Source organism: Ovis aries, chromosome 2 (genome assembly GCF_016772045.2).
Source record: "Ovis aries strain OAR_USU_Benz2616 breed Rambouillet chromosome 2, ARS-UI_Ramb_v3.0, whole genome shotgun sequence".
Taxonomy (NCBI): domain Eukaryota; kingdom Metazoa; phylum Chordata; class Mammalia; order Artiodactyla; family Bovidae; genus Ovis; species Ovis aries.
This window is the reverse complement of record NC_056055.1, coordinates 34021065-34047189: the sequence shown is the minus strand read 5'-3', so window position 1 is coordinate 34047189 and position 26125 is coordinate 34021065. Positions and strand designations below refer to the sequence as shown.

Here is a 26125-nt window from a genome sequence, read left to right as displayed (position 1 = left end):
ACTTGAAGAAATTACATAAATACACTGATAAACAAGTTAGAGCTCAATAAACATAAATGACATTAGTTATACATCAATCAACTGCACTAAAAGATAAAATCAACTTTGATGTTAAATTATTATGAACAAGCTTTATAGCCATTAACTAAATCTACATTTCCAGTTTCTTTAAAATAGTAGTTAGAATACTCAGAAAAACAGTATCTAGTATTTCTAGTATTTAAAAACTTACTTGATTTTAGCAATGCAGCAAGAGTGTCTAAAGCAACCCTGTCAACATGAGAAAACACAAACAACAACAAAACTAGTAAAATTAATCTACAATAGTAAAGTCATACAATCTTTTCAGATAAGTAATCAGTATCTACTCCAAATATCATTCCTGGGCTACTCAGTTACATATGGTGCCTCTCTGTAGGCCTCACTTCCTTCAGGTTAAAATTGGTTATGAGGAAGTATCAACAAAGAAGCACCAGAAAATGTTTAAGAAAAGAAAAAGAAGAAAATGAACAATGTTTAAGTCTTCATATCAGAGGTTAGATGAATGGAATCATTGTACCTGTATCTGACTAGGCCAGAGTTCACAAAGGAATACTATTCTGACTGGGCCAGAGTTCACGATGGAATACTATTAACAATCATACTCAGAGTCACAAAAAACTTAAAACAAAAACAAGTTTTAACAGAGTTTGTAACTACAAAATTCTATAGGTATTCATAGCTATCTCACTTCAAAGTATGTTAGTTCTATCAAGCAATAATCCTAACATTTAATGTGGTAACAAATATGAAATATTTTGGGACAAGGAGATCAGGGAGAGGATGTATGAGCCCTTAACATTTTTCAGCCATATAGCACCAAAGAGAACAATGACTTAATTCATATCTCAAAAATTCTTACTGCCTATTAGAGCACTCAGATTTTCTCTGAACATAAATATGCAGTTACACACAGTGAAATCAATGCCATTCAGCACCTTTAAAAATATATATATCATCACTGTGGAAAACCTGTAATTCAAATGCTTTTTTTAGAAATGAGTTACCAAAGAAATGGTACTTACTTTCAGGAACTTTAAAAATATAAGACTACATAGCACAGTACCTCTTAAGATTTCAATAAGGATAATTAATTTGCATATAAATATGTATATTGTCAAATTTAAGCATTTCACTCATCATTAAGGATTTGTTGAATGCCTACTAGATACCCACAGTAGCAGGTTCTTCATGGTTATAAAATTAGAAAATAAAATTAACTCTTACATAGATTATTTTATAATCTTGACAATGTAATAAAATGTACACATCTATGGAAAAGTAAAAAATTAAAACCAAAAATATCTACTCAAGAAAACAAAACTGAAAACAAGGGAATAAAATTAATAAAGCTGCACACCCATTAGTAGGACACATAGCATGATCAGATGATAACTTTTAAAATGACTTAGAAGATTTCGGATGGATACAGTTTTAAGATGGATGCTGGTTCACAGTAAAACCTGAAACAATAATCTAGGACTAGGCACAAAAGTGCTCATTTATGATAAATGCTCATTATTGTTACCCTCTAGAGCAAGCCGTTAACAATTATACTTTGGTAAAGCAATCATATAAAACTTTATTTATGATAACATTTGGAAGATAAAAGCAAAAGTGTATGCTCTAAAAAATATAAATTCATGCAACTAAATTTCTCAAACAATGTGCAGTTTTGGTAATGGCATGTTGAAAGTAAATGAAAAGTATAAAATTAAAACAATTTTCAGAGCACTGATTCATCAGTAAGAAACTTTGCATAAGCCTTGTAATTAATTACACAGTAATATGCTCTTAAGACTGTAAACTATCAGAACAAGGATGACTTTTAAATTGGTCAAAATTAAATACAGAACTAACTGGGCCTTCTAAGTAAAATGGCAATTGAGGGGAAAAAAATGAAAAGGAAGACTTCATTCAGTAAGACCTGACAAATGCCAAAAATTGTTCTACATGCTTTGTACGTGTTTTTTAGTTGTACGTGCTTTATAGTTTAACTTTTTTTTAATCCTAGTCTCTAGAATTGGCACATTTTATGAATAAAGACACTAAAGATTTCAGAATATAATATGCCTAAGGTCACATAAAAACTAAGTGTGATGAAAAATGACTAAAACGGTTGCTAAGAAAGAAAATTATGAAATCAGAAATGTCAGTCTCCTCCACAAAGATAGGTTGAAGTCCTAACCCCTAGCACCTCAGAATGTGGCCTCATCTGGAAACAAGATCTTTGCAGATATAATTAAGATGAAGTCATGCTGGAATAGACTGCTGATGCATCAAGGCTGATGCTCTAGTAAAAAGAGGGAAGACTATTTGAAGACAGAACCACAAGCTCACCATATAAAGACAGAGTCCGAGACTGAAATGTCGCAGCTACCAGCCAAGGAAACACTGAAGACTGCCAGCAAACATCGAAAGCTAGGGACAGAGAGGGGTTCTCCCCTACAGGCAACAAAGGGAACACCGGTCCTGTTGACAGGTTGATTCTGAACTTCAGCCTCCAGAGACAATTAATTTCTAACATTAGAAAAAATACTAAAGAAAAATCTCATAATAGTTGTGTAGGATACATTTTCCTAAACAAGACAAAATCCAGAAGCCAACACTCTTCCTCTACAGCCACCCTCTCCTCCCTGCATCCTACACTCTAGGTCATCACAGAGCATCAGGCTGGGCTCTTGCATTATATAATAACTTCCCACTTGCTATCTTCTATTTTACACATAATGGTGTAGATATGTCAGTGCAATGCTCCTTGTTCAATTCATCCCACACTCTCCTTCCCTGCTGTGTCCACAAGTTCTCTACATCTCCATTCCTTCCCAACAAATATGTCCATCAGTACCATTTTTCTAGATTCCATATACATGAATTCATATACAATATTCATTTTTCTCTGACTTATTTCTCTTTTTACTTAATAGGCTCTAGGTTCATCCAGCTCACTACCACTGACTCAAATTTGTTCCTTTTTATGGCTGAGTAATATTGCTCTGTATGTATGTACTCGATCTTCTTTATGCATTCATCTCTTAATGTATACCTAGGTTGCTTCCATGTCCTGCTACTGTAAATAGTGCTGCAATGAATATTCGGGCACATGCGTCTCTTAGAATCTGGCTTTCTCAGGGTATATGCCCAGTAGTAGGGTTTCTGGGTCATATGGTATTAATAGGTTTATTCCTAGTTTTTTAAAGAATCTCCATACTGTCCTCCATTATGGCTGTTATCAGTTTACATTCCCACCAACAGTTCAGGAGCATTCCCTTTTCCCAACACCCCCTCCGGCAATTGCTATTTGTAGATTCTTTGATGATGGTCATTCTGACTGGTGTGAGGTGATATGTCATTATAGTTTTGATTTGCATTTCTCTAATTTAAAATTTTAAAAATCTTAAGAGCACTTTGAGAAACATCTTTCTCCCTGCTGCTGCTGCTGCTAAGTCGCTTCAGTCGTGTCCGACTCTGTGCGACCCCATAGACGGCAGCCCACCAGGCTCCTCTGTCCCTGGGATTCTCCAGGCAAGAATACTGGAGTGGGTTGCCACTTCCTTCTCCAAAGCATGAAAATGAAAAGTGAAAGTGAAGTCACTCAGTCGTGTCCGACTCTTAGCGATCCCATGGACTGCAGCCTACCAGGCTCCTCCGTCCATGGGATTTTCCAGGCAAGAGTATTGGAGTGGGGTGCCATTGCCTTCTCTTTCTCCCTATTAGCAGTTCTTTACAACACATGTGAACCAAACAAAAATGCTCCGACATTTTCTAAGCCTTACACTCTATGATTTTTTCTTGATGCTTATTCTTCACACTGGCAAAACTGGGATATACACCCAGTTCCTTCTTCCCATCATGCCTGTTCCATAGCTCCACTAGATTAAAAGAAATTATGAAGTTTGGTGTAAAGTCATCTAGATAGTCTCACCAAGATGTTATTTTAAAGATATTTTTAAAAACTTCAGCACAGAGGAATTTCTGAAATTCTATGTCACTTATAAGTCTGTATGAATTTATAATATAGTCATCAAACAGTTACAGAAAAATATTTATTGAAATGCACATTTTACTATGTTAATTAGAATTTCTCAGCATTAATATTTTATACTTCCTCATATATTTTTCCAATCTTCATAAGTCCTACACAGAATAACACAGCTAACAATGGCTTTAAATACAGTTTATGGCTTATTCATTTAAGAGCAGTGAAGAAGGAAAAGCTTAAGCCCCAGGTACTCATAAAGTTATTTAAGTTGGGAGGTCAATCCTTGCAATTACCTCCAAACCTATGTATGCTAAGTTGCTCAGTCATGTGCGACTCTTTGCAACCCTATGGACTGTAGCCTGACAGGCTCCTCTGTCCATGGGGATTCTCCAGGCAAGAATACTGGAGTGGGTTGCCGTGCCCTCTTCCAGGGGATCTTCCCAACGCAGAGATCAAATCTACGTCTCCTGCACTGGCAGGCAGGCTCCTTACCATTAGCACAACAAGGGAGGCCCCTCCAAACCTATAGAGAAACTCAAAATGATAGTGTTACAATAAATTCAGAGTTGCTTCCTTGTAAATTAACAATGTTTAAATCCAAAACCTAAAACTGGAAAGGAAAGGAAATCTAAAAGGGAAGCATCGCTCTTCAAACATAAATAATAATCCTCAATCTTCTTCAACTAAATGCAGGGTACTATTTAAGGACAGGAAGAACTGTGACACAAATGCTCTAGATGTTGAGATTGTTTAATTATGGGGGGAGACCCTATGATTATTCAAAATAATAAAGGAATCATGATACAGATGTCTGATCAATGAATGTTTATCCTTTTCAAAGCAAAGTTTAAAAAAAGGTGTTCTTTTTAAAACACAGAGAAAAGAATGAAGGGATAATTTAGATAATGACATTCCTTTCTCAGAAGTTTAGACCCACTGATTTCTACATGGTTTTAGAAATATATCATGTTGTATATTATAAAGATACTTGTAAAATGTTCTTATCTCCTAGGAACATTGTATATTAGATTTAGTAATGGGTTATAATAGGTTAATTTAGATCTTAAGTAGTGGATCATAGTCATTAGATAAAAATTAATTATGAAGTACTGTAAACATCAAAAAGAGGAAAGGCATAAAAATTTTAAAGATAAAGAATATATTTTTAATATTAACTAGGATTCATTCATCCACATTACTATACTGCTTACCTAAACTAATTACACTGCATTAATATAGGCACTGTGCTAATTACAGGAATTATCTAAACCCTCAAAACAATCTTATGATGTAGGCACCAATACTACTATTTTACAAACAGGAAACTGGGACATAAAAAGTTAGGTAACTGGGGCTTCCCTGGTGGCTCAGTGGTGAAGAATCTGCCTGCCACTGCAGGAGACATGGGTTCAGTCCCTGGTCTGGGAAGATCTCACATGCTGCAGAACTAACTCCATGTGCCACAACAATTAAGCCTGTGCTCTAGAGCCCTGGAGCTGCAACTCCTGTGCCCACATGTCACTACTACCGAAACCCATGTGCACTAGAGCCCATGTTCTGCAACAGGAGAAGCCACCGCAATGAGAAGCCCACGCACCACAAATAGAGAGTAGTTTGTGCAGCAACAAAGATACAGCACAGCTATAAATACTTTACTTCATATCATGAAGCCAGTAAGTGACAGAGCTAACAGGTAGATCCAGTTTCTGCCTGCTTCCAGAGTCCATTCACTGCACCTATTCTGGAAGCTGGTCTTACTAATTGTGATACAATCATTTTCTTTTATCTTGTCACATTTCATCAGATGCTCTAAGACTGTATAATCTTTATATAGGTAAATATGCCACCATCCCACCAAATACTTAATAAATAATTGTATGTGCAAGTAAGCACCTATTTTCAAGAAGGGAACAAGCTAAATATTTGACCTTTATTAAGAAAGGGTGAAAAGACTGGGTATGTTCTGAACCTAATTCACTGCAAAATTTAGCCTATGAATAGTTGATGTGGACAAGTTTTTCCTTATAAAAGATTCACAACTAATAGAAGTAAAAGAATGAGAAAATTAGAAAAGTCATTATTTTGCACATTTTTAAGAAATAATGGATCTAAGCAATGTCATGAAATATTGCTAAGTGATTAGGTGATAGGAGATGGACCACTTCAACTCGACAATTTTAAGTAATGCAAAACAGAGACCCAGCACCACCTATGAAATATTTTGATAATTAAAAAAAAAAATCTAATCAAGCCTCAAGCTCCATCAGTCTACAAAAAATTTGAAAGTATACCTACAAGTTAAAAGACCCCAGGATATAGTTATCTTAATCTATGTTGTGACATTCTATTAAATGTCACCCAGATCCTTCACCAAATAAATCAGAAACAAAAAAACAGAGGGACAGGGAATAGTTACTGACTGCAAAAGATTACAAGACTTATCAATCAAACAGAATGTAGAAGAGCTCTTATTTCAATCCTGATTTGAGCAAGACAACTGTAAAAAAAAAAAAGAAAGAAAGAAAGACATTTCTTAGACATTCAGAAGATATTACATGATCTTAAAGAATTATTAATATTGTTGAACAAAAATATGATACTTTGGTAACACTAAAAGAAAAAACTGTCTGATAGTGATAATACTAAAGAATTAACAGAATAAATGTCATGACTGATATTTGCTTTAAAATACTGGTAGGAGGGAGACAAAAAAGGGAAAGATGAAATTTAAATTGCAGAATGTTGACAATTGTTGAAATTGACTGATGGGTATATCAGGGTTCATTATTCTATCTGTGTGTAGATTTGGAAATTTCCTAAATATAATGAGGAATAATGTGTGTACTTTGTTTTAAACAAACCAACTGCAAAAGGGCATTTTGAGATAACTAGAGAAAAGTAGACACACAGAATTTTAGATTGTATTAAGCAATCAATAAATTTGTTGAGTATGATTATAGTATTATGGTTAATTTTAGGTCCTTATTTAGCAGAGTTACATAATGAAGTATTTAGGGGGAAAATGAGAAAATACCTGGTACTTGCTTACAGAAATTCATATATAAGTAAATAATATCTGGGATTTGCTTAAAAAAATACTTTAGGAAACATAAATAAAAGTGTGGAGGGGGAACAAATGAAACAAAAATGGCAGAATGTTCATAATTGTGGAATATAATAAGTAATTAATATAAATAATTCAAAATAGTTAGTTTAATATAATATAAATGCTATATTTGTTTGGAAAATTCCAAAATAATTTTTTTTAAAGAATGACCATTAAAATGGCTTAAGAAAGCACTAATATAATGAAATAACTGAAAATGCTTTCAAGTTCTGAGGTTGAAAGACACACAAATGAATGTGTGTGTGTATATATATATATATTTGTGGGTGTATGTGTATATATATACATATATACACACAAACATAAATATACATATATGTAGTATATATTTTGAGACATACATATATATATACATATCTCAAATAAGCAAAAGAATGACATTATTTAACAAAAAAGAAACATATAAATTTAAAATATACCCAGATAATTGTGAGAATGAAGGAAATAGTCAATGAAAGATTATAAAATTGGGTAGGGAATATAGTAGGCACTCAATAAATGTTTCTGAATGAGTGATACTCTGTAAAGATCTTTTTTCCTAGTATCTAGGAATATTCAAAGTCTAAATTTCTATAACAGTATAAATTCAGTTTTCTAATTCTGATATATTTTTGAAGATTAAACTTTATACTAAAGAAAATCTTTGTCATAATTAAATCACTATATAAGAACTAAGAAAGGACCCTAGACATAATTGAACTCAATCATCTCACTATACAGATTAAGATGATAAGGCCCCAAATATCAAAGGGTATATTTGTATTTACACTTAAAACATTTACTCACTTCATAAGACTGGAATTCTTCTTACTAAACGGTCCGATGATTTTAAACATCAGTTCCACAACTCCATTTTTCCCTAAAGATACAGAATTCACAGCTGGGAAGGGGAAAAAAAAGATGAAAAGTGATTTAAAAACCTCAGTGGATAGAAATGTTTATACATGTGGCACATGGCCGAAAAACATATACAAACTGTTTAGTAAATGTGAACTCTAAGTCTCTCATAAAGTCCACCTTAGTTGATACTTCAAAGGCATGCCAATGGGAAGATGAAGTGGGAAAAGAAGTAAATAAATTATGAAAGTTCCTAGAAGTTGTTAATTCTTTCAAATATGGTGAATTGCCCAAAAGCAACAACAAATCAGATCTGCAGGTCAGATTTTAGAAGCAGGTCAGATCTAACAGCACTATAGGAAAGATGGCTGTGGTCTAGGCGAGAAGTAATGAGGACCTTAATTAAAGCGACTGCAGTAGCCAAAAACAGGTCACAACTTTAGACAGAACATGCAAACAATTACCTAACCAGAAAACTGGGCCTAACATTTTCAATCCTGGAAGAAATATTATTTAAAAATTATAGATATACCATTTACTAGCCTCCTGGTGCTTAATGAAATAAAATGCCCTAAAAATGCAGTTCCTAAAGTTTTATATGACAATTTTAATTTCCTCTTTATCTGCTTATCGCTCCATTATCACTTCTAATTTTAGTCTATTTTGTCTTTCTTTTTCCTAAATTAGGGAATTCAGTGGTTCATCTATTTTTAAACCAATTGTTTTGTTTTTTAATGAATTTTTTTAAATTTTATAATGTATTTCTTCTATTTCATTCTCTACTTTCCTTATGTTTATTGCTCTGTTCCTAATTTCTTTATAAATAGCCAATTCATTAATTTCCTTATGCTCTTTTTAATTACATAAGTGTTAATTATTTAAGTGTTCAAAACTATTTTTCTGTGAGCACACCTTTAGATATACTTTCAAAGTATAGATAGTGATAATAGATAAATACATACACATACACACAAACCTACCACTGAGATTATCATTACTTTGCAATGATGTTCTTATAATAAAATGTACTCTAAAATCTCAATGTCAAGCATCTTGTTAACATTCCAATCTCATATCCATAGTCAGGAAATGGAAAATCCATACCTCGGGTGTTGGGACCTAATATTATATTAGCGAGAGAGAGAGAAAGAAAGAGTATGTATGGGGTGTGTGTGTGGGGTGTGTGTGTGTGTGTTGTGAGACACTTCATCTGGAAGGGTAGGTGTGGGGGGTGTGTGTGTGTGTATTTGTGTTGGGGGACACTTTATCTGAGGCTATCTCTCCGTGTGTGTGTGTGTGTGTGTGTGTTGTGAGATACTGCATCTGAGAGGGTGGGTGTGGGCGTGGGTGTGTGTGTGTGTTTATGTTGGGAGACACTTCATCTGAGGCTCTCTCTCTGATCACTGCTCTCTACAGCTTCCTCAGAGGCTCCTGTCCTATTAATTTTGGTTCTTCTACTTCCCTATTGATTGCTAAAGATAATTAGCTCCAGGTGTCTATGCCACCACATTCCTTCCTTCTCAATTTTCCTCTCATCTGTAAAAATCCAAATAGACACAGCAGTTTTTCCAGTTGTCAATACTCGGATATTCTTCAACATCTCTTCCACAGGCTGCCTACTTATCAGCCTAACTACACACCTTTACAAATGGGGGGAATTAATGAGAATTCTTAAGACTTTGTCAACTCACCTTCTTACATGCATCACCTTTGAGGGAGTGGTTAGAACTACAAAGAGCCATATTAAATATTCTCGTTCCTTGTCCACAACTTTCAGAGATTTATGGAGTTAAAGTACTTTAAAATTTTCATTTTGTGTTAATGTGACAACATCGAGCTAACTAAAAGCTGCTCTGAAATACTTACAGTTGGCAGAATATACTCGTAAAAGCTGAAGACAAGGCAAAACCAAGCGATGATTCTGCAAATTCTGTTTGACCAAATTCAGGGTTATATTTAGAGCTCCATTAATTCTAGCTTTCACTCCAAATTTTTTGTCTGTTTAAAAATAAATGAAAAAAACATAATTTATTCCTATGTAACTTTTGGTTAAAATTAAAATGTCATAAAACAATGGAATTCCTAAAATTAATGCTATGAATGCTTATTATCAACTATTAATATAAAGTTGACCTGAAATAACTAAAGCTGTAATCATTTTCTTATATATTTTAATACTTCTTACACTTCTAAAACATGGCTTGAAAGAAAGAGTAGGAGGCAGGCAGGAATATAGGGCAGGGCAACAGAGGCTGGAGTGGCCCAACACTTAAACCATTATTGAAAGGAATAACTTAACTGATTTACCCCACACAGGAAAGTCTCTCCAGCTTAACACAGTCAAAGGAATGCCATCACATGGTTAAAGAGAATTGGGAAGAATCTTAATGTACATTACCAAAATTATTTACTTAATATTTACTGTACTGTTTTCAGACTTAGAATATGCATGCATGCATACTAAGTCACTTTAAGAGTGACTCTTTGCAACCCTATGGACTGTAACCCAGCAGACTCCCTGCCAATGGGATTCTCCAGGCATTAGAATACTGGAGTGGGTTGCCATGCCCTCCTCCAGGGGATCTTCCAGATCCAGGGATTGAATTTGAGTATCCTATGGCTCCTGCATTGCAGGCAGATTTGTTATTGCTGAGCCACTGGGGAAGCCCAAAAGAATATAATGAACAGCTTATTAGAAAATAATCTAAAAAATATTATCAAATAAATTTCTAGAGGGAGCTAATTCTTAACAAAGAAAAGGAAGAAAAGAAAGTTCTTGATTTTTATTATTAGGAAGAGATTAAAATAGTTAAAAAAAAACAATCTGGACAACAAGAATTTAAGAATGTTAAGATTTTTAACTAAGGAAGTAAGCACGACTAGCAAGCAGTTATTTCATCAACAGACAATGTAAGTCAAAAAACCTAATATTCCTAAGGGAAAATTATTCTCAGCCCATAAGGGAAAAGTAAAAAAGTTAGAAAACCACCCAAGAAATTCAAATATAATTCAATAATATAAAAATATAAAACTAGGACAAATAATTAAGGAAACAGCAAAAATTTAGAAGTATAGAGGAAAATATTAAAAGAGCTACAACTTACAAGGGACCTTAAAGAAATAAAAATATAAAGTAAACAATATCTTAATTTAAGCACAAGAAAGATAATGAAAGCTTTATGCTTTAATGAAAAGCATAAGAAAGATAACCTGGTTTTAAATAGAGGAGGAGGCATGATATAACAATATTCACCAATACAAAAAGGTTTTCTCATTTTATTTTTCATTTTCAACAAAAATTTCAGAAAGCAGCCCTTAAATCTCAAATATAAGAGTTTAAAATTATAAGAAAGAGCTAACATGTTTCTTAAATAAACTGAATATATGTTTAAGTCTTAAGGTCCCTAAGATACCTGAAAAATTAAAGTCATCTCAGGGATACCTTAAGACAATGATTATTAACAGTGTTACTTAAATATTCATACAATACTAAAAGATACGCATGAAATACACGTAAGTATACAAACTGCATACACATTTTCAGACACTTTTTAGAAAAAGCACTGTAGCCAAATACTTTAAAGTTTAAAGCCACAAGGCAATGGCAGAACCGTTAAAAAAATCACTGCTCAAAGAGTTTAGAGAGTCATTTCAATTTCTGTGCAGACAGACAACTCTACACTGAGCTTAGGTTCTAGTCAAAGAATGCTTTTCTCTTTTAACCTAATCTAAATCAGCTTCCTCTCTTGTATTATAGCCTATGTTTTTTCAATTTGTAGTTTTCAATATTTTGTGTCTTACTATTGTAATAAATCAGTCTTACAATTTTTTATATCTTTTTTGACCTTAACTAGCTTGTAAGCTTTTTAAGCATTGAGACATGACTATCACTTTGTGACAGTCCATCACTGACTCAATGGACATGAGTTTGAGCAAACTCAAGGAGGTAGTGAAGGACAGGGAAGCCTGGCACGCTGCAGTTCAGGGGGTTGCAAAGAGTCGGACATGACTTAACAACTGAACAACAATGAAAAGAAAACACGTTTTATATCTATGCTCCTCAAAGCATCTCCACGCACACTCCCTCCTTCTAGCCTCAACAATATCCATGTTATGTGCATCCTTTATAACATATACATGCCAGAAACACACACACACACACCAAGACACATTTCTGATTCTGACACATTTGTGTCTTCCTTTTTCCATCACATGCAATAGAAATATGTGGGAATTTAGGATCCTCAATTCATGTAGGTCACTAGTTGACTATAAAAAGCATTCCTAACTAAGGCTAAGAATAAGCAGTAAAATTTTAGATTTTAAAGTTTACCAGTTTCAAGGCACACAGAACCAACGTAACAAAAGTAGTTCCACTTGATAGTCATGCAAGTGAAACCCTTACCTTTCGGTCCAATCTTTGCAAGAATGGAATGAATCTGCACCATTAACTCCTCATTCAGGGGTGATTCTTTGCTGGCATTCATAAGTAACTGTAATAATATTTGTGAACCACCTTTGGAGACCAAGAAACTCGCTCTTCGACCTCCACCTAAAAAGTTTTTTGAAAGAAATCTATTCAAACCACAAGTTCTTCCATAATATATTAGATATTGCACCTTGTTAGCATTCAAGTAAAAGTGATGACTTCAGAAGGCAAACAAATAACATCAAAATAAAATTTTACTTTATATTAATTAAAAAATAGCATGGACAGTAAATAAACACTGATGCAAAACTCATGTTCAAGGCTCTAAACCACATGGGTTTGAGGGACACTGGAAGATATCAAAAACAAAGCAACAACAAAGAGTATGACATTTTGGCTTCCAAATTCCAATACTCAGAATAGCCTCTGTATGAGAATCAGAAAATTCCAAAGTATACATGATACATTTTTGATCATTGTTTACAAATAGAAATAGACCAAAGGAAACAAAAACTTACCTGCTGACACCAGCTCAACAAGAATGCTCAAGATATTAAGTGTAGTTTGAAGATCTTTTGTGTTCTGAAATAAACAGTTTATTTGCTTTATTAAAACATTATAAATCTGTGATTCCCAAACTTCTCTCTGTTGGGAACTACCTACATTTACAGATGACCTATTTGGTTTCTCTAAGAATAAATGTATTTAGGTTTTCACTATTCTCATACATCACTTCAGTCTCTTCTTAATGCTCTTAAAAATTCTTGCAAATCACTTGAGCTACTAATATCAACAGGAATTAATTTGTCATTTGGACATATCAACTTCTACCAAATAGATAATACAAATAAATGTATCAAAATATAAAAGGCATGACCTACAGCCACTGAGTTCCCCTCTCAAAGAGTAACTGTATTATCAATTTTTTGTGTATCCAACAAGATAATGTACACACATAAAAGAAATCCAAGGAAATAAACATTTATATATAGATTTCTCCAAAAGATATAATTCTACCTGATATATTCCATTAGATGGCAATGCCATTGGTTAGGTAACCACCTATTAATGTGACATTTAAATATTTAAAATCTTTTGCTATTAAAAAATTGTAACCAAAACCAAGTATATACATTTCCAGGGAAGCAAGTACAACTATACATGGGAAATTCCTGGAATTTCTGGGTCAATGATATGGACATTTATTCTGACAGGTATTATTAACTTGCTCTTAGTGGAGCAATTTACACACCTACCAGTAAAATTGAAGAGTAATTATTAATATTTTCCAAAGTTTGGACAAACAATTTAATAAGAAAAAATGTTTAAATACTGTACTATGGTTATATTTCTCTTACTAAAAGCAATGTTCAGAAAAATAGACAACAGAACTGTGGCCTATTCAAGAAACTGCCTGATCTCAGAATAGAAGGATTTTACAGTGTTTATTTAGACAAATTTCAGAATTGCAGTGTATCAGTGACTAGAATGGGACTCATGTTCTAACTCCTTCCAAAAAGGAATAAATATTGTCTCTGCTTCACCATTTAAGGGCAGAAACTAATGGGTCCAAAAATTCAAATCCAGAACAGAAAGAGGACCACACATTAAGCAGAGACCCTTGTCTTAGCACTGAGGGTATTATTAACTGGACCACTGACTCACTGGGGATGAAGTTGGAAGAATAAGAAACAAACATTTGTTAAAGAAAAGAATGGATTGTTACAGGAACAATATTACTATGTGTTTATCTTCTTCCTGGGTACACAGCCAAACCACATTTTCCACATTTTGTAATTAGGTTTGGGACAAATAATTGCGTTCAAGCCACTAAAACCTGAATGGAAGTTACACTGTTATCTCTAGGCCTTATCCAGATAGGTCTCCCTTTTCTAATTCACCACCTCCCATCTCTGCTGACTTCAATAGAGACAGGAGCATACAGAAAAAGTATGGGTAGCAATATACATATCAGACAAAAAACTTGTAAAACAAAAGATAAAGAAGGGAATTATGTAATAATAAAAGGACCAATACAAAAAGAGGATATTAAACTCATTAACATATATGCACTCAATATACAGCACCTAAAAATATAAAGCAAATAGTAACAGACACAAAAGAAGAAATTGACAATAATACTTAAGAGTAGGGGACTTTAACACCCACTTTAACACAATAAGGTATTGAGAGAGTTGACTCCAATAAGAGAGTCAATTCCTAGGCAGGTGGATAAGAATTTGGGAGGGGGTGGTCCCCGAGGAGAAAGAGGTCTGGAACTCAAGGAGGAAAGGACTTTTTTTCTCTACAGTCCTTAGTCTTTGTCACATAAAACTCTTTTTTTTTCTTTCTTTAAGCCCAGGACTGAGGATTACACAACAAACAACTCAATTCAAACTCTGTACTAAGGATTATATAACAACAATATATCCTGCATGAGGACAATTTCTCCTTGAAAGTGAAAGTGAAGTCCTGTCCAACTCTGCGACCCTGTGGAGTCTAGCCTGCCAGGTGCCTCCATCCATGGGATTTTCCAGGCAAGAATACTGGAGTGGGTTGCCATTTCCTTCGCCAGGGGATCTTCCTGACCCAGGGATCAAACCCAGGTCTCCCACATTATTATAGGCAGATGTTTTACCATCTGAGCCACCAGGGAAGTTTTCCTTCTTGAAAACCTGTCTAATCCTGTTCTTAGAATGTATATTATGGGAGTGGGTCTGGTAGGATCTTTCTATTGTTAAATTCTAATCCTGTTATTCTAAAATGCAAATTGTGGGAGTGGATCTGGTAAAATTTTTACAACCTTGAGACATTCTTTGATTTATTGTAATAGCTAAATAAAAAAGTATATAATTCCCTCACTAGAGCTAGCCAGGGGGGCACTCTCCATCCCCCTTCTGATATCTATGTCAGAAGCTTTCTCTGTCTCTTTTCATACTTTAATAAAACACTGCTACACAAAAGCTCTTGAGTAATCAAGCCTGGTCCCGGGTCCCGAAGCCAAATCTTCTTCAGAGATCACAAATCTGACACTGTTCACCATAAACTATCAGTATCATTGTACATATGTTCATGTGCCTTTTAATTTTTTGAGACTTGCTGTGTGGCCTAAAATGTGGTCTGTTCTGGAGAAGTTTCCATGTGCACTTGAAAAGATTATATACTCTGCTATTTTGGGATGTAATGTCCTGCTCACTTCAGTTCAGTTGCTCAGTTGTGTCCGAATCTTTGGACCCCGTGGACTGCAGCACGCCAGGCCTCCCTGTCCATCACCAAATCCCAGAGTTTACTCAAACTCATGCATTGAGCCAGTGATGCCATTCAACCATCTCTTCCTCTGTCATCCCCTTCTCCTCCCACCTTCAAACTTTCCCATCATCAGAGTCTTTTCAAACGAGTCAGCTCTTCACATCAGGTGGCCAAAATATTGGAATTTCAATTTTAACATCAGCCCTCCCAATGAATATTCAGGACTGTTAGGACTGACTAGTTGGATCTCCTTGAATCCAAGGGACTCTCAAAAGTCTCCTCTAACACCACTGTTCAAAAGCATCAATTCTTCTGTGCTCAGCTTTCTTTATAGTCCAATTTTCATGTCCATACATGACTACTGGAAAAATCATAGCCTTGATTAGATGACCCTTTGTTGGCTAAGTAAGAGTGAAGTCGCTCAGTTGTGTCCGACTCTTTGCAACCCCACGGACTGTAGTCTATCAGGCTCCTCCATCCACGGGATTTTCCAGGCAATAGTACTGGAGTGGGTTGCCATTTCCTTCTCCAGGGTATCTTCCTGACCCAGGGACTGAACCTGGATCTCCCTCATTGTACACAGACGCTTTACCATCTAAGCCACCAGGGAAGTTTGAGTAAAGTCTCTGCTTTTTATTGACTAGGCCAAAGCCTTTGACTGTGTAGATCACAATAAACCGTGGAAAATTCTGAAAGAGATGGGAATACTAGACCACCTGACCTGCCTCGTGAGAAACCTGTATGTAGGTCACGACACAACAGTTAGAACTGGACAAGGAATAACAGACTGGTTCCAAATAGGAAAAGGAGTATGTCAAGGCTGTATATTGTCACCCTGCTTATTTAACTTATATGTAGAGTACATCATGAGAAATGCTGGGCTGGATGAAGCACAAGCTGGAATCAAGATTGCTGGGAGAAATATCGACAACCTCAGATATGCAGATGACACCTTCTTATGGCAGAAAGTGAAGAAATAAAGAGCCTCTTGATGAAAGTGAAAGTGGAGAGTAACAAAGTTGTCTTAAAGCTCAACATTCAGGAAACTAAGATCATGTCATCCAGTCTCATCACTTCATGGGAAATAGATGGGGAAACAGTGGCTGATTTTACTTTTGGGGTCTCCAAAATCACTGCAGATGGTGACTGCAGCCATGAAATTAAGAAACGCTTACTCCTTAGAAGGAAAGTTATTACCAACCTAGACAGCATATTAAAAAGCAGAGACATTACTTTATCAACAAAGGTCTGTCTAGTCAATGCTATGGTTTCTCCAATGGTCATGTATGGATGTGAGAGTTGGACTATACAGAAAGCTGAGCACAGAAGAATTGATGCTTTTGAACTGTGGTGTTGGAGAAGACTCTTGAGAGTCCCTTGGACTGCAAGGAGATCCAACCAGTCCATCCTAAATGAAATCAGTCCTGGATGTTCATTGGAAGGACTGATGTTGAAGCTGAAACTCCAATACTTTGGCCACCTCATGCAAAGAGCTGACTCATTGGAAAAGACCCTGATGTCGGGAAAGATTGAAGGCGAGAGGAGAAGGGGACAACAGAGGATGAGATGGTTGGATGGCATCACTGACTCAATGGACATGAGTGTGGGTGAACTCTGAGAGTTGGTGATGGACAGGGAGGCCTGGCATGCTGCAGTTCATGGGGTCTCAAAGGTTTGGACACGACTGAGTGACTGTACTGAACTGATTAGACAGCCCTTTGTTGGCTAAGTAAAGTCTCTGCTTTTTAATATGCTGTCTAAGTTGGTCATAACTTTCTTTCCAAAGAGTAAGCATCTTTTAATTTCATGATTGCAGTCACCATCTGCAGTGATTTTGGAGCCCCAAAAAATAAGGTCTGTCACTGTTTCCACTGTTTCCCCATCTATTTGCAATGAAGTGATGGGACTGGATGCCATGATCTTAGTTTTCTGAATGTTGAGTTTTAGGCCAACTTTCTCTTTACTTTCATCAAGAGGCTCTTTAGTTCTTCTTCACTTTCTGCCATAAGGGTGGTGTCATCTGCATATCTGAGGTTACTGATATTTCTCCAGGCAATCTTGATTCCAGCTTGTGCTTCATTCAGCCCAGCGTTTCTCATGATATACTCTGCATGTAAGTTAAATAAGTAGGGTGACAGTATACAACCTTGACTTACTCCTTTCCCTATTTGGAATCAGTGTGTTGTTCCGTGTCTAGTTCTAACTGTTGCTTCCTGACCTGCATACCGATTTCTCAAGAGGCAGGTCAAGTGGTCTGGTATTCCCATCTCCTTCAGAATTTTCCACAGTTTGTGGTGATCCACACAGTCAAAGGCTTTGGTATAGTCAATAAAGCAGAAGTAGATGTTTTTCTGGAACTCTCTTGCTTTTTCCATGATCCAGCGGATGTTGGCAATTCGATCTCTGGTTCCTCTGCCTTTTCTAAATCCAGCTTGAACATCTGGAAGTTCACGGTTCACGTATTGCTGAAGCCTGGCTTGGAGACTTTTGAGCATTACTTTACTAGCATGTGAGATGAGTGCAATTGTGCGGTAGTTTGAACATTCTTTGGCATTGCCTTTCTTTAGGATTTGAATGAAAATTGTCCTGTAGCCACTGCTAAGTTTTCCAAATTTGCTGGCATATTGAGCGCAGCACTTCCACAGCATCATCTTTTAGGATTTGAAATAGCTCAACTGAAATTCCATGACCTCCACTAGCTTTGTTCATAATGATGCTTCCTAAGGCCCACTTGACTTTGCATTCTGAAGTGAGTGACCATACCATCGTGATTATATGGGTCACGAAGATCTTTTTGTACAGTTCTTCTGTGTATTCTTACCACCTCTTCTTAATATCTTCTGCTTCTGTTAGGTCCATACCATTTCTGTCCATTATTGAGTCCATCTTTGCATGAAATGTTCTCTTGGTATCTCTAATTTTCTTAAAGAGATCTCTAGTCTTTCCCATTCTATTGTTTTCCTCTATTTCTTTGCATTTATCACTGAGGAAAGCTTTCTTATCTCTCCTTGCTATTCTTTGGAACTCTGCATTCAAGTGGGTATATCTTTCCTTTTCTCCTTTGCTCTTCGCTTCTCTTCTTTTCACAGCTATTTGTAAGGCCTCCTCAGACAGCCATTTTGCTTTTTTGCATTTCTTTTTCTTGGGAATGGTCTTGATCCCTGTCTCCTGTACAATGTCATGAACCTCCATCTATAGTTCATCAGGCACTCTGTGTATCAGATCTAATCCCTTGAATCTATTTCTCACTTCCACTGTATAATTGTAAGGGATTCAAATTAGGGCATACCTGAAGGGTCTAGTCAGTGGGTGTTAAAGTGCCCTACTGTTAAGCATTATTGTCTACTTCTCCTTTTGTGTCCGTCAGTATTTGCTTTATATTTTTAGGTGCTTATACTGAATGCATATATGTTAATGAATTTAATATCCTCTTTTTGTATTCATCCTATCATTATTATATAATGTCCTTCTTTGTCTTTTGTTTTACCCTTTTTTTAAAAAGGGTTTTTTGGTCTGGTATATGTATTGTTACCTATGCTTTTTTCTGTTTGTTCATGTCTCAATTTATTGAGGTCAACAGAGATGGGAGGTGGTGAATTACAAATGGGAGATATAAGGATAATTATTATGGTTTTCCAGGTGGCACCAGTGGCAAAGAACCCACTGCCAATGCAGCAGACATAAGACACAGAGCTTCGATCCCTGGGTTGGGAAGATCCCCTAGAGGAGAAAACGGCAACCTACTCCAGTATTCTTGTGTGGAGAATCCCATGGACAAAGTAACCTGGCGGGGTACAGTTGCAAAGAGTCAGACACAACTGAAGTGACTTCGCACACACACACATGCAAGGACAATTATTATAGAAATGCGAATCAAAACAATGAGGTTTCACCTCACACCTGTCAGAACGGCTATCATCAAACGAACACAAAAAACAAATGTGGCAAAGGATGTGGAAGAAAAAAACCTTTGTACACTGCTGGCAGGAATGTATATTGGTGCAGCCACTGTGGAAAATAGTATGAATGTTTCTCGAAACTAAAAATAGAACAACTGTATGATCCAGCAATTGACTTCTGAGTATATATCCAAAAAAATAAAAGCAACAAAAACATTTATTTGAAGAGATTTATGAACCCCAATGTTCATAGCAGTACTATTTATAATAGCCAAGCTATGGAAGCAACCCAAGTGTCCACCAACAGCCAAACAATATTACTCAGCCATAGAAAAAATGATGAAATCCTACCATTTGCAGTAATGCAGATGAACCCAGAGAATTTTATGCTTAGTGAAATAAATCAGAGAGAAAGACAAATATTATACGCTATCACTTATATGTGGACTCTAAAAAATAATACAAACAAATGGATAAAGCAAAACTGAAACAGTCTCACAGATACAGAAAACCAACTAGTGGTTACTGATGGGGAAAATGGCATGTTAGGGGTGTGGAATTAAGACTTACAAACTATTATGTAAAAAATACAGGCAACAAGAATGTATTGTACAGCACAGGGAATTTACAGTCATTATCTTATAATAATTTTAATGGATATAAACTGCAAAAATACTGAATCACTATGCTGTACGTCTGAAACTATAAAAAATATAATATTGTAAATTAATTAAACTAAAAAAACAAAAACAAAAACAGGAATTCCCTGGTGGTCCAGTGGTTAGGACTCTGTGCTTTCACTGCCAAGGGCACGGGTTCAATCCCTAGTTAGGGAAATAAGACCCTGTAGGCCATATGGTGTGGTGCATTCAAAACACAGACACAACACACACACACACTTTGGCCACCTGACGTGAAGAGGCAACTCACTGGAAAAGACACTGATGCTGGTAAAAAGACAGGTCAGGAGGAGAAGGGGTGACAGAGGATGAGATGGTTGGATGGCATCACTGACTCGATGGACATGAATTTGATAAAACTCTGGGAGACAGTGAAAGACAGGGAAGCCTGGTGCACTGCAGTCCATGGGGTCTCAAAGAGTCAGACATGACTGAGCAACTGAACAACAACACATGAACTCACTCCCTGATCTTTCCCCCCCAGTTCTAATGAGATATAATTTGACATATAACATTGTTTAAGTCTAAGGTATACAATGTACTTAATTCTTATTCTTAACATTGCACTGAATAAAATATAAAATTGTGATTCTGAGCATGTCCTGCTGATCCACCACAAACTTTTATACTAGCACAGAAATGCAATTAATATCAACAGTTATGCAACCAATGTATGAAGTACACTTAATCATGAATATATAGCAACTAACACAGTGAGAATTTCCAATTTCAATCTTTTAAGCTAAAGGTTTATTTTCCAACTAGTGTTTTATTTTAACGTTAAGATTTAAAATAGGGTTATCATTATAACCATAGGGAAATAAAGTTAGAGGTTTACCTAATATATATCAGAATGCTTATATCCCCATTGTGAGTAATCTAAAAACTAAACTCCCATTCACTGGCTCTTCCACTAGGATAAAAATTCTGTACTTCAATTTTTTTTCCCCTCAGTACTAGTTGGTATTAACAGCTACATAATTAAAGCATATCAGTGACCAACCTCTAATGTTGACAGCAGAACCTCCATTCCTGTAGAACCTTTGGCTGTCATTTCTCTCCTTGTTTTTTCTGAAAAGTAGGGGGGAAAAAAAGCTTTCTTCTAAAACATGAAAGAAAAAAAAACTGCATAAAGATTTATCATATAGTTAACATATAATAAGATTTAGTTCAGTTCAGTTCAGTCGCTCAGTCGTGTCCGACTCTTTGCGACCCATGAATTGCAGCACGCCAGGCCTCCCTGTCCAACACCAACTCCTGGAGTTCACTCAAATTCACGTCCATCGAATCAGTGATGCCATCCAGCCATCTCATCCTCTGTCATCCCCTTCTCCTCCTGCCCCCACGCCCTCCCAGCATCAGAGTCTTTTCCAGTGAGTCAACTCTTCGCATGAGGTGGCCAAAGTACTGGAGTTTCAGCTTTAGCATCATTCCTTCCAAAGAACACCCAGGACTGATCTCCTTTAGAATGGACTGGTTAGATAATGTATAAAACATATAATCAATGTCTCCACTGGCCCAGTAAATACTCTAAATTGGTTCTTAAATGTTCCTTCCATTGATGTTGCTAGCTCTACTCTGTGTGTACTTTTGGATTTCAGTTTACAAGACCTTCCCTGCATTTCATCACAGCTTCTATCATGGACTAAGTGAATCCCTGTCAATACATCTAAAATCTTAAGATCAATATAATAAGACAAGTACCAGAACCAGAGGTGAAGTAGGAACAATAAAGGCAAGCCTCCTTATTATCTTTATGACAAAAGCCAGAAATTCATGAAAACAGAAGCCTACCACCATTTTGAAGTGGTTTCATTAAATTAATACTATTTTTTAATTCTGACTTCAATTTTTAAAAAAATACAACACTGTAAATCAATTGTACCTCAATAAAAAAGTTTTTTTTAATTTGAAGCACATAGAAATAAGACTAATGAAGAACAATTCATGACTCAGATGATCCCCTTCATCACAATAAATAGAAAAAAATCAATATAAATTATTTCTATTGTTTAAAGATTTCTAAATTTCTCCACAATTCTTTTCCTTTAATTAAAAAAGGGGGAAAGGGAGCTTAGAGGCCAATATTTAGGAAAAGAGATACACTTCAAATGTATTTCTATATATTTTACACAAATTTTAAAGGTTACACTCTATGTAGAGTTAAAATAACACTGATTATACTCCTCATGTGTACAATATATCCTTGTAGCCTAGCTTACATCAAATACTTTCTACCTCTCATTCCCCACCACTTAACTGCACCTCCCTCCCCACTAATAATCACTAGTTTGTTCTCTATATCTGTGTATTTGCTTCTTTGTTATATCCCCATTTGTTATACTTTTTAGATTCCACATTTAAGTGATATCATACAGTACTTGTCTTTCTCTGTCGGACTTCTTTCTCTTAGAGTAATGCCACCAAGTCCACCCATGTTGCTGTGCAAATGGCAAATATTGTTCTTTTTATGGCTGAGTAGTATTCCATTTTGCACCTGTGTGTGTGTGTGTGTGTGTGTGTGTGTATCATATATTCTCATCCATTCATCTGTTGATAGTTAAGTTACTTCCATATATTGGCGACTGTAAATAATGCTGATATGAATACTGGGGTGTAAATATATATCTTCTAAAATAAGTATTTGGGGGTTTTTTGGAATATACTCAGGGGTGGAATTTCTGGATCAAATGGTAGTTTTATCATTAGTTTTTTGAGAAACCTCCATACTGTTTTCCACAGTGGTTGTACCAATTTACATTCCTACCAACAGTGTACAAGGGTTTTTTCCTCCACTTCCTCACCAACATTTGTTATTTGTATTCCTTTTATTGACAGCCATTCTGACAGGTGTGAGGTGAAATCCCATCGGGGTTTTTATTTGCATTTCCCTGAGGATTGGTGACACTGTACATTTCTAAAAATGTGCCTATATTCCCTAGATTGTCCATTTTATTGCTATATAGTTGTTCACAGTAGTCTCTTGTGATCATATCTATTTCTGTGGTATCAGCTATAATGTCCTTTTCATTTCTGATTTTATCATTTTGAGCACCCTCTTTTTTTAATGTATCTGGCTATAGGCTTATCAATTTTATCTTTTCAAAAAACCAGCTCTTAGTTTCACTGACTTTTCTATTTTTTCGGTCTTATATCATTTATTTCTGCTCTGATCTTTATGATCTCTTTCCTTCTAGTAACTCTGGGGGTTTTTTGTTCTTTTTTTCCCCCCACTTCCCTTTGGTGTAAGGCTGGATTGCTTATTTGAGACTCTTGTCTCCTGAGGTCAGCTTGTATCACTATAGACGTGCCTGCGAGAACTGCTTTTACTGCATCCTATGAATCTCAGACTATTATTTTCATTTTACTTGTTTCCAGGTATTTTATGATTTTCTTTGATTTCTTCAATGGTCCATTTCTTGTTTAGTAACATCTGTTTGCTGCTGCTAAGTTGCTTCAGTCATGTCCGACTTTGTGCAACCCCAAAGACGGCAGCTCACCAGGCTCCCCCATCCCTGGGATTCTCCAGGCAAGAACACTGGAGTAGGTTGCCATTTCCTTCTCCAGTGCATGAAAGTGAAAAGTGAAAGTGAAGTCACTCAATCGTGTCCAACTCTTAGCGACCCCATGGACTGCAGCCCACCAGGCTCCTCCGTCCACGGGATTTTCCAGGCAAGAGTGCTGGAGTGGGGTGCCATTGCCTTCTCCATTTAGCTTCCACAAATTTGCGCTTTGCAGTTTTTTCCTTATAGTTGCTTTCCAGGCTCACAGTTTTGGGGTTAGAAAAGTACTTGATATGACTTCAATTTTCTTAAATTTCCCCAAGCTTATTTTGTGGCCTAGCATACAGTCTATCCTGGAGAATGTTTCATATGCACTTGAAAAGAATGTGTACTTTGCTGCTTTCAGAGAGAATGTATACATATAGTTTATTTGGTTTAATGTGTCATTTAAGGCCAGTGTTTCCTTGCTGATTTCTGTCTGGATGATATGTCCATTGATGTAAGTGGGGTGGGGTGTTAAAGGCCCCTACTACTATTGTATTACTGTCTAGTTCTCCCTTTGCGCCTATTCTCCCTTTATACCTTTAATATTTGCTGCACGTATATAGGTGCTCCTACATTAGGTGCATATTTATTTACAATTGAGTTGACCCCTTGATCATCATGTTAAGTCCTTTTCTGTCTTTAAAGTCTACTTTTTCTGATTTATTTTTTATTTATTTGATTTATTTTATTTTGTCTGATACAAATATTGCTACCCCAGTTTTCTTTTGATTTATATTTGCATGTAATACTTTTTACTGCAGAAGAAATGTTTAAAGCTAACAGAGGCTTAATTCATGAGGCTTAATGAAAGAAGTTGCCTCTATAACATAAAAGTGTGAAGTAAAGCAGCAAGTGCTGATGTAGCAGCTGCAGTGAGTTGGCTACATGAAACAATTGACTTTCAACATAAACAAAATATACTTATATAGGAGAAAGAAGCTATCCAGGGCTTTCATACCTAGGAAGGAAAAGTCAATGCCTGACTTTAAAGCTTCTCTTATTAGAAACTAATGCCATCTTGTGACTTGAAGATGAAACCAATGTTCATTTACAATTCCAAAAACCCTAGGGCCCTTAAGAATTAAGCTCAATCTTCTCTGCCTGTACTGTATCAATGGAACAATGATGCCTGAATGAGAGTACATGGTCTCCAACAAAGTTTACTGACTATTTTAAAACCCACTGTTGAGACTTACTACTCAAAAAAACGAAAAGATTTTTTTCAAAATGGGACTGCTCATCGACAATGCACCTTCTCACTCCACAAGATTAGTGTTGTTTTCATGCCTGCTAACACAACATCCACTCTACAATCCATGGATCAAGGAATAATTTTGCCTTTCAAGTCTTCCTATTTAAGAAATATATTTCATAAGACTGTAGCTGTCATAGGTAGTGATTCCTGTGATGGATCTAGGCAAAGTCAGTTAAAAACCTTCTAGAAAGAATTCATTCTAGATGCCATTAAGAACATTTGTGATTCATTAGAAGAGGTCAAAACATCAACATACACAGAAGTTTGGAAGAAGTTGATTTCAACCTTCATGGATGACTTTGAGGGGTTCAAGGCTTCAGAGGAGGAAGTAACTGCAGATGTGGTAGAAACAGCAAGAGAACTAGAATTAAAAGTGGAGCCTGAAGATATGATCTGCAGAATTGCTGCATTCTCATGATAAAATGTTAACAGATGACGAGCGTTCTTACAGATAAGCAAAGAAAGTGGTTTCTTGAGATGGAATCAATTCCTGGTGAAGACTGAAGTGGCAACAAAGGATTTAGAATACTAGGAAAACTTAGTTGATAAAGGAGCGGCATATTGAGATAAAATCCAATTTTAAAAGAAGTTCTGCTGCAGGTAAAATGCTATCAAACAGCACTGCATGCAGCAGTGAAAAAGTGTGAAAGAGTGTGTGTAGCTCATTTCACTGTCTTATTTTAAGAAACTGCTACAGCCATACCAGCCTTCAACAACTACTACCTTGATCAATCAGCAGCCTATTATAAATATAGAGGGAAGACACTCTAAGAGCAAAAAGGTTATGACTCACTGAGGGCTTACATTTTTCAGCAATAAAGTATTTCTAATTAAAGTATGTACATTTTTTACACATATGTTACTGCACACTTCATAGACTAAAGCACAGTGTAAACACAACTTTTATATGCACTAGGAACCAAAAACTTCGCTTGACTCACCCGATTGCGATGTTTGTTTTATTGCAGTAGGATGAAATCAGACATGCAGCATCTCTGAGGACTCTCTGTACTTACACATATGAGCCATATAACATATCATAAATAATTAATCACTGATAATAGTTGTATAATGTAGTTA

At 35.9% G+C, this 26125-nt stretch overlaps 1 protein-coding gene across 3 annotated transcripts in view; it reads right to left on the bottom strand.

Moving 5' to 3' along the window:
• AGTPBP1 (ATP/GTP binding carboxypeptidase 1) overlaps positions 1-26125 on the bottom strand; it is a 191940-nt gene that overhangs the window by 123649 nt on the left and 42166 nt on the right. The window contains exons 4-9 of one of the 3 annotated variants that reach the window (XM_015093043.3): positions 21246-21313; positions 12933-12996; positions 12391-12537; positions 9852-9983; positions 7935-8028; positions 233-270 (exon numbers count right to left, since the gene is read on the bottom strand). In XM_015093043.3, coding sequence (XP_014948529.3) covers positions 233-270; positions 7935-8028; positions 9852-9983; positions 12391-12537; positions 12933-12996; positions 21246-21313 — 543 coding nt within the window. Of the gene's footprint in view, positions 1-232; positions 271-7934; positions 8029-9851; positions 9984-12390; positions 12538-12932; positions 12997-21245; positions 21314-25301; positions 25378-26125 lie in introns of all 3 variants that reach the window. The other 2 variants (XM_060409112.1, XM_060409111.1) reach the window with 2 other exon arrangements.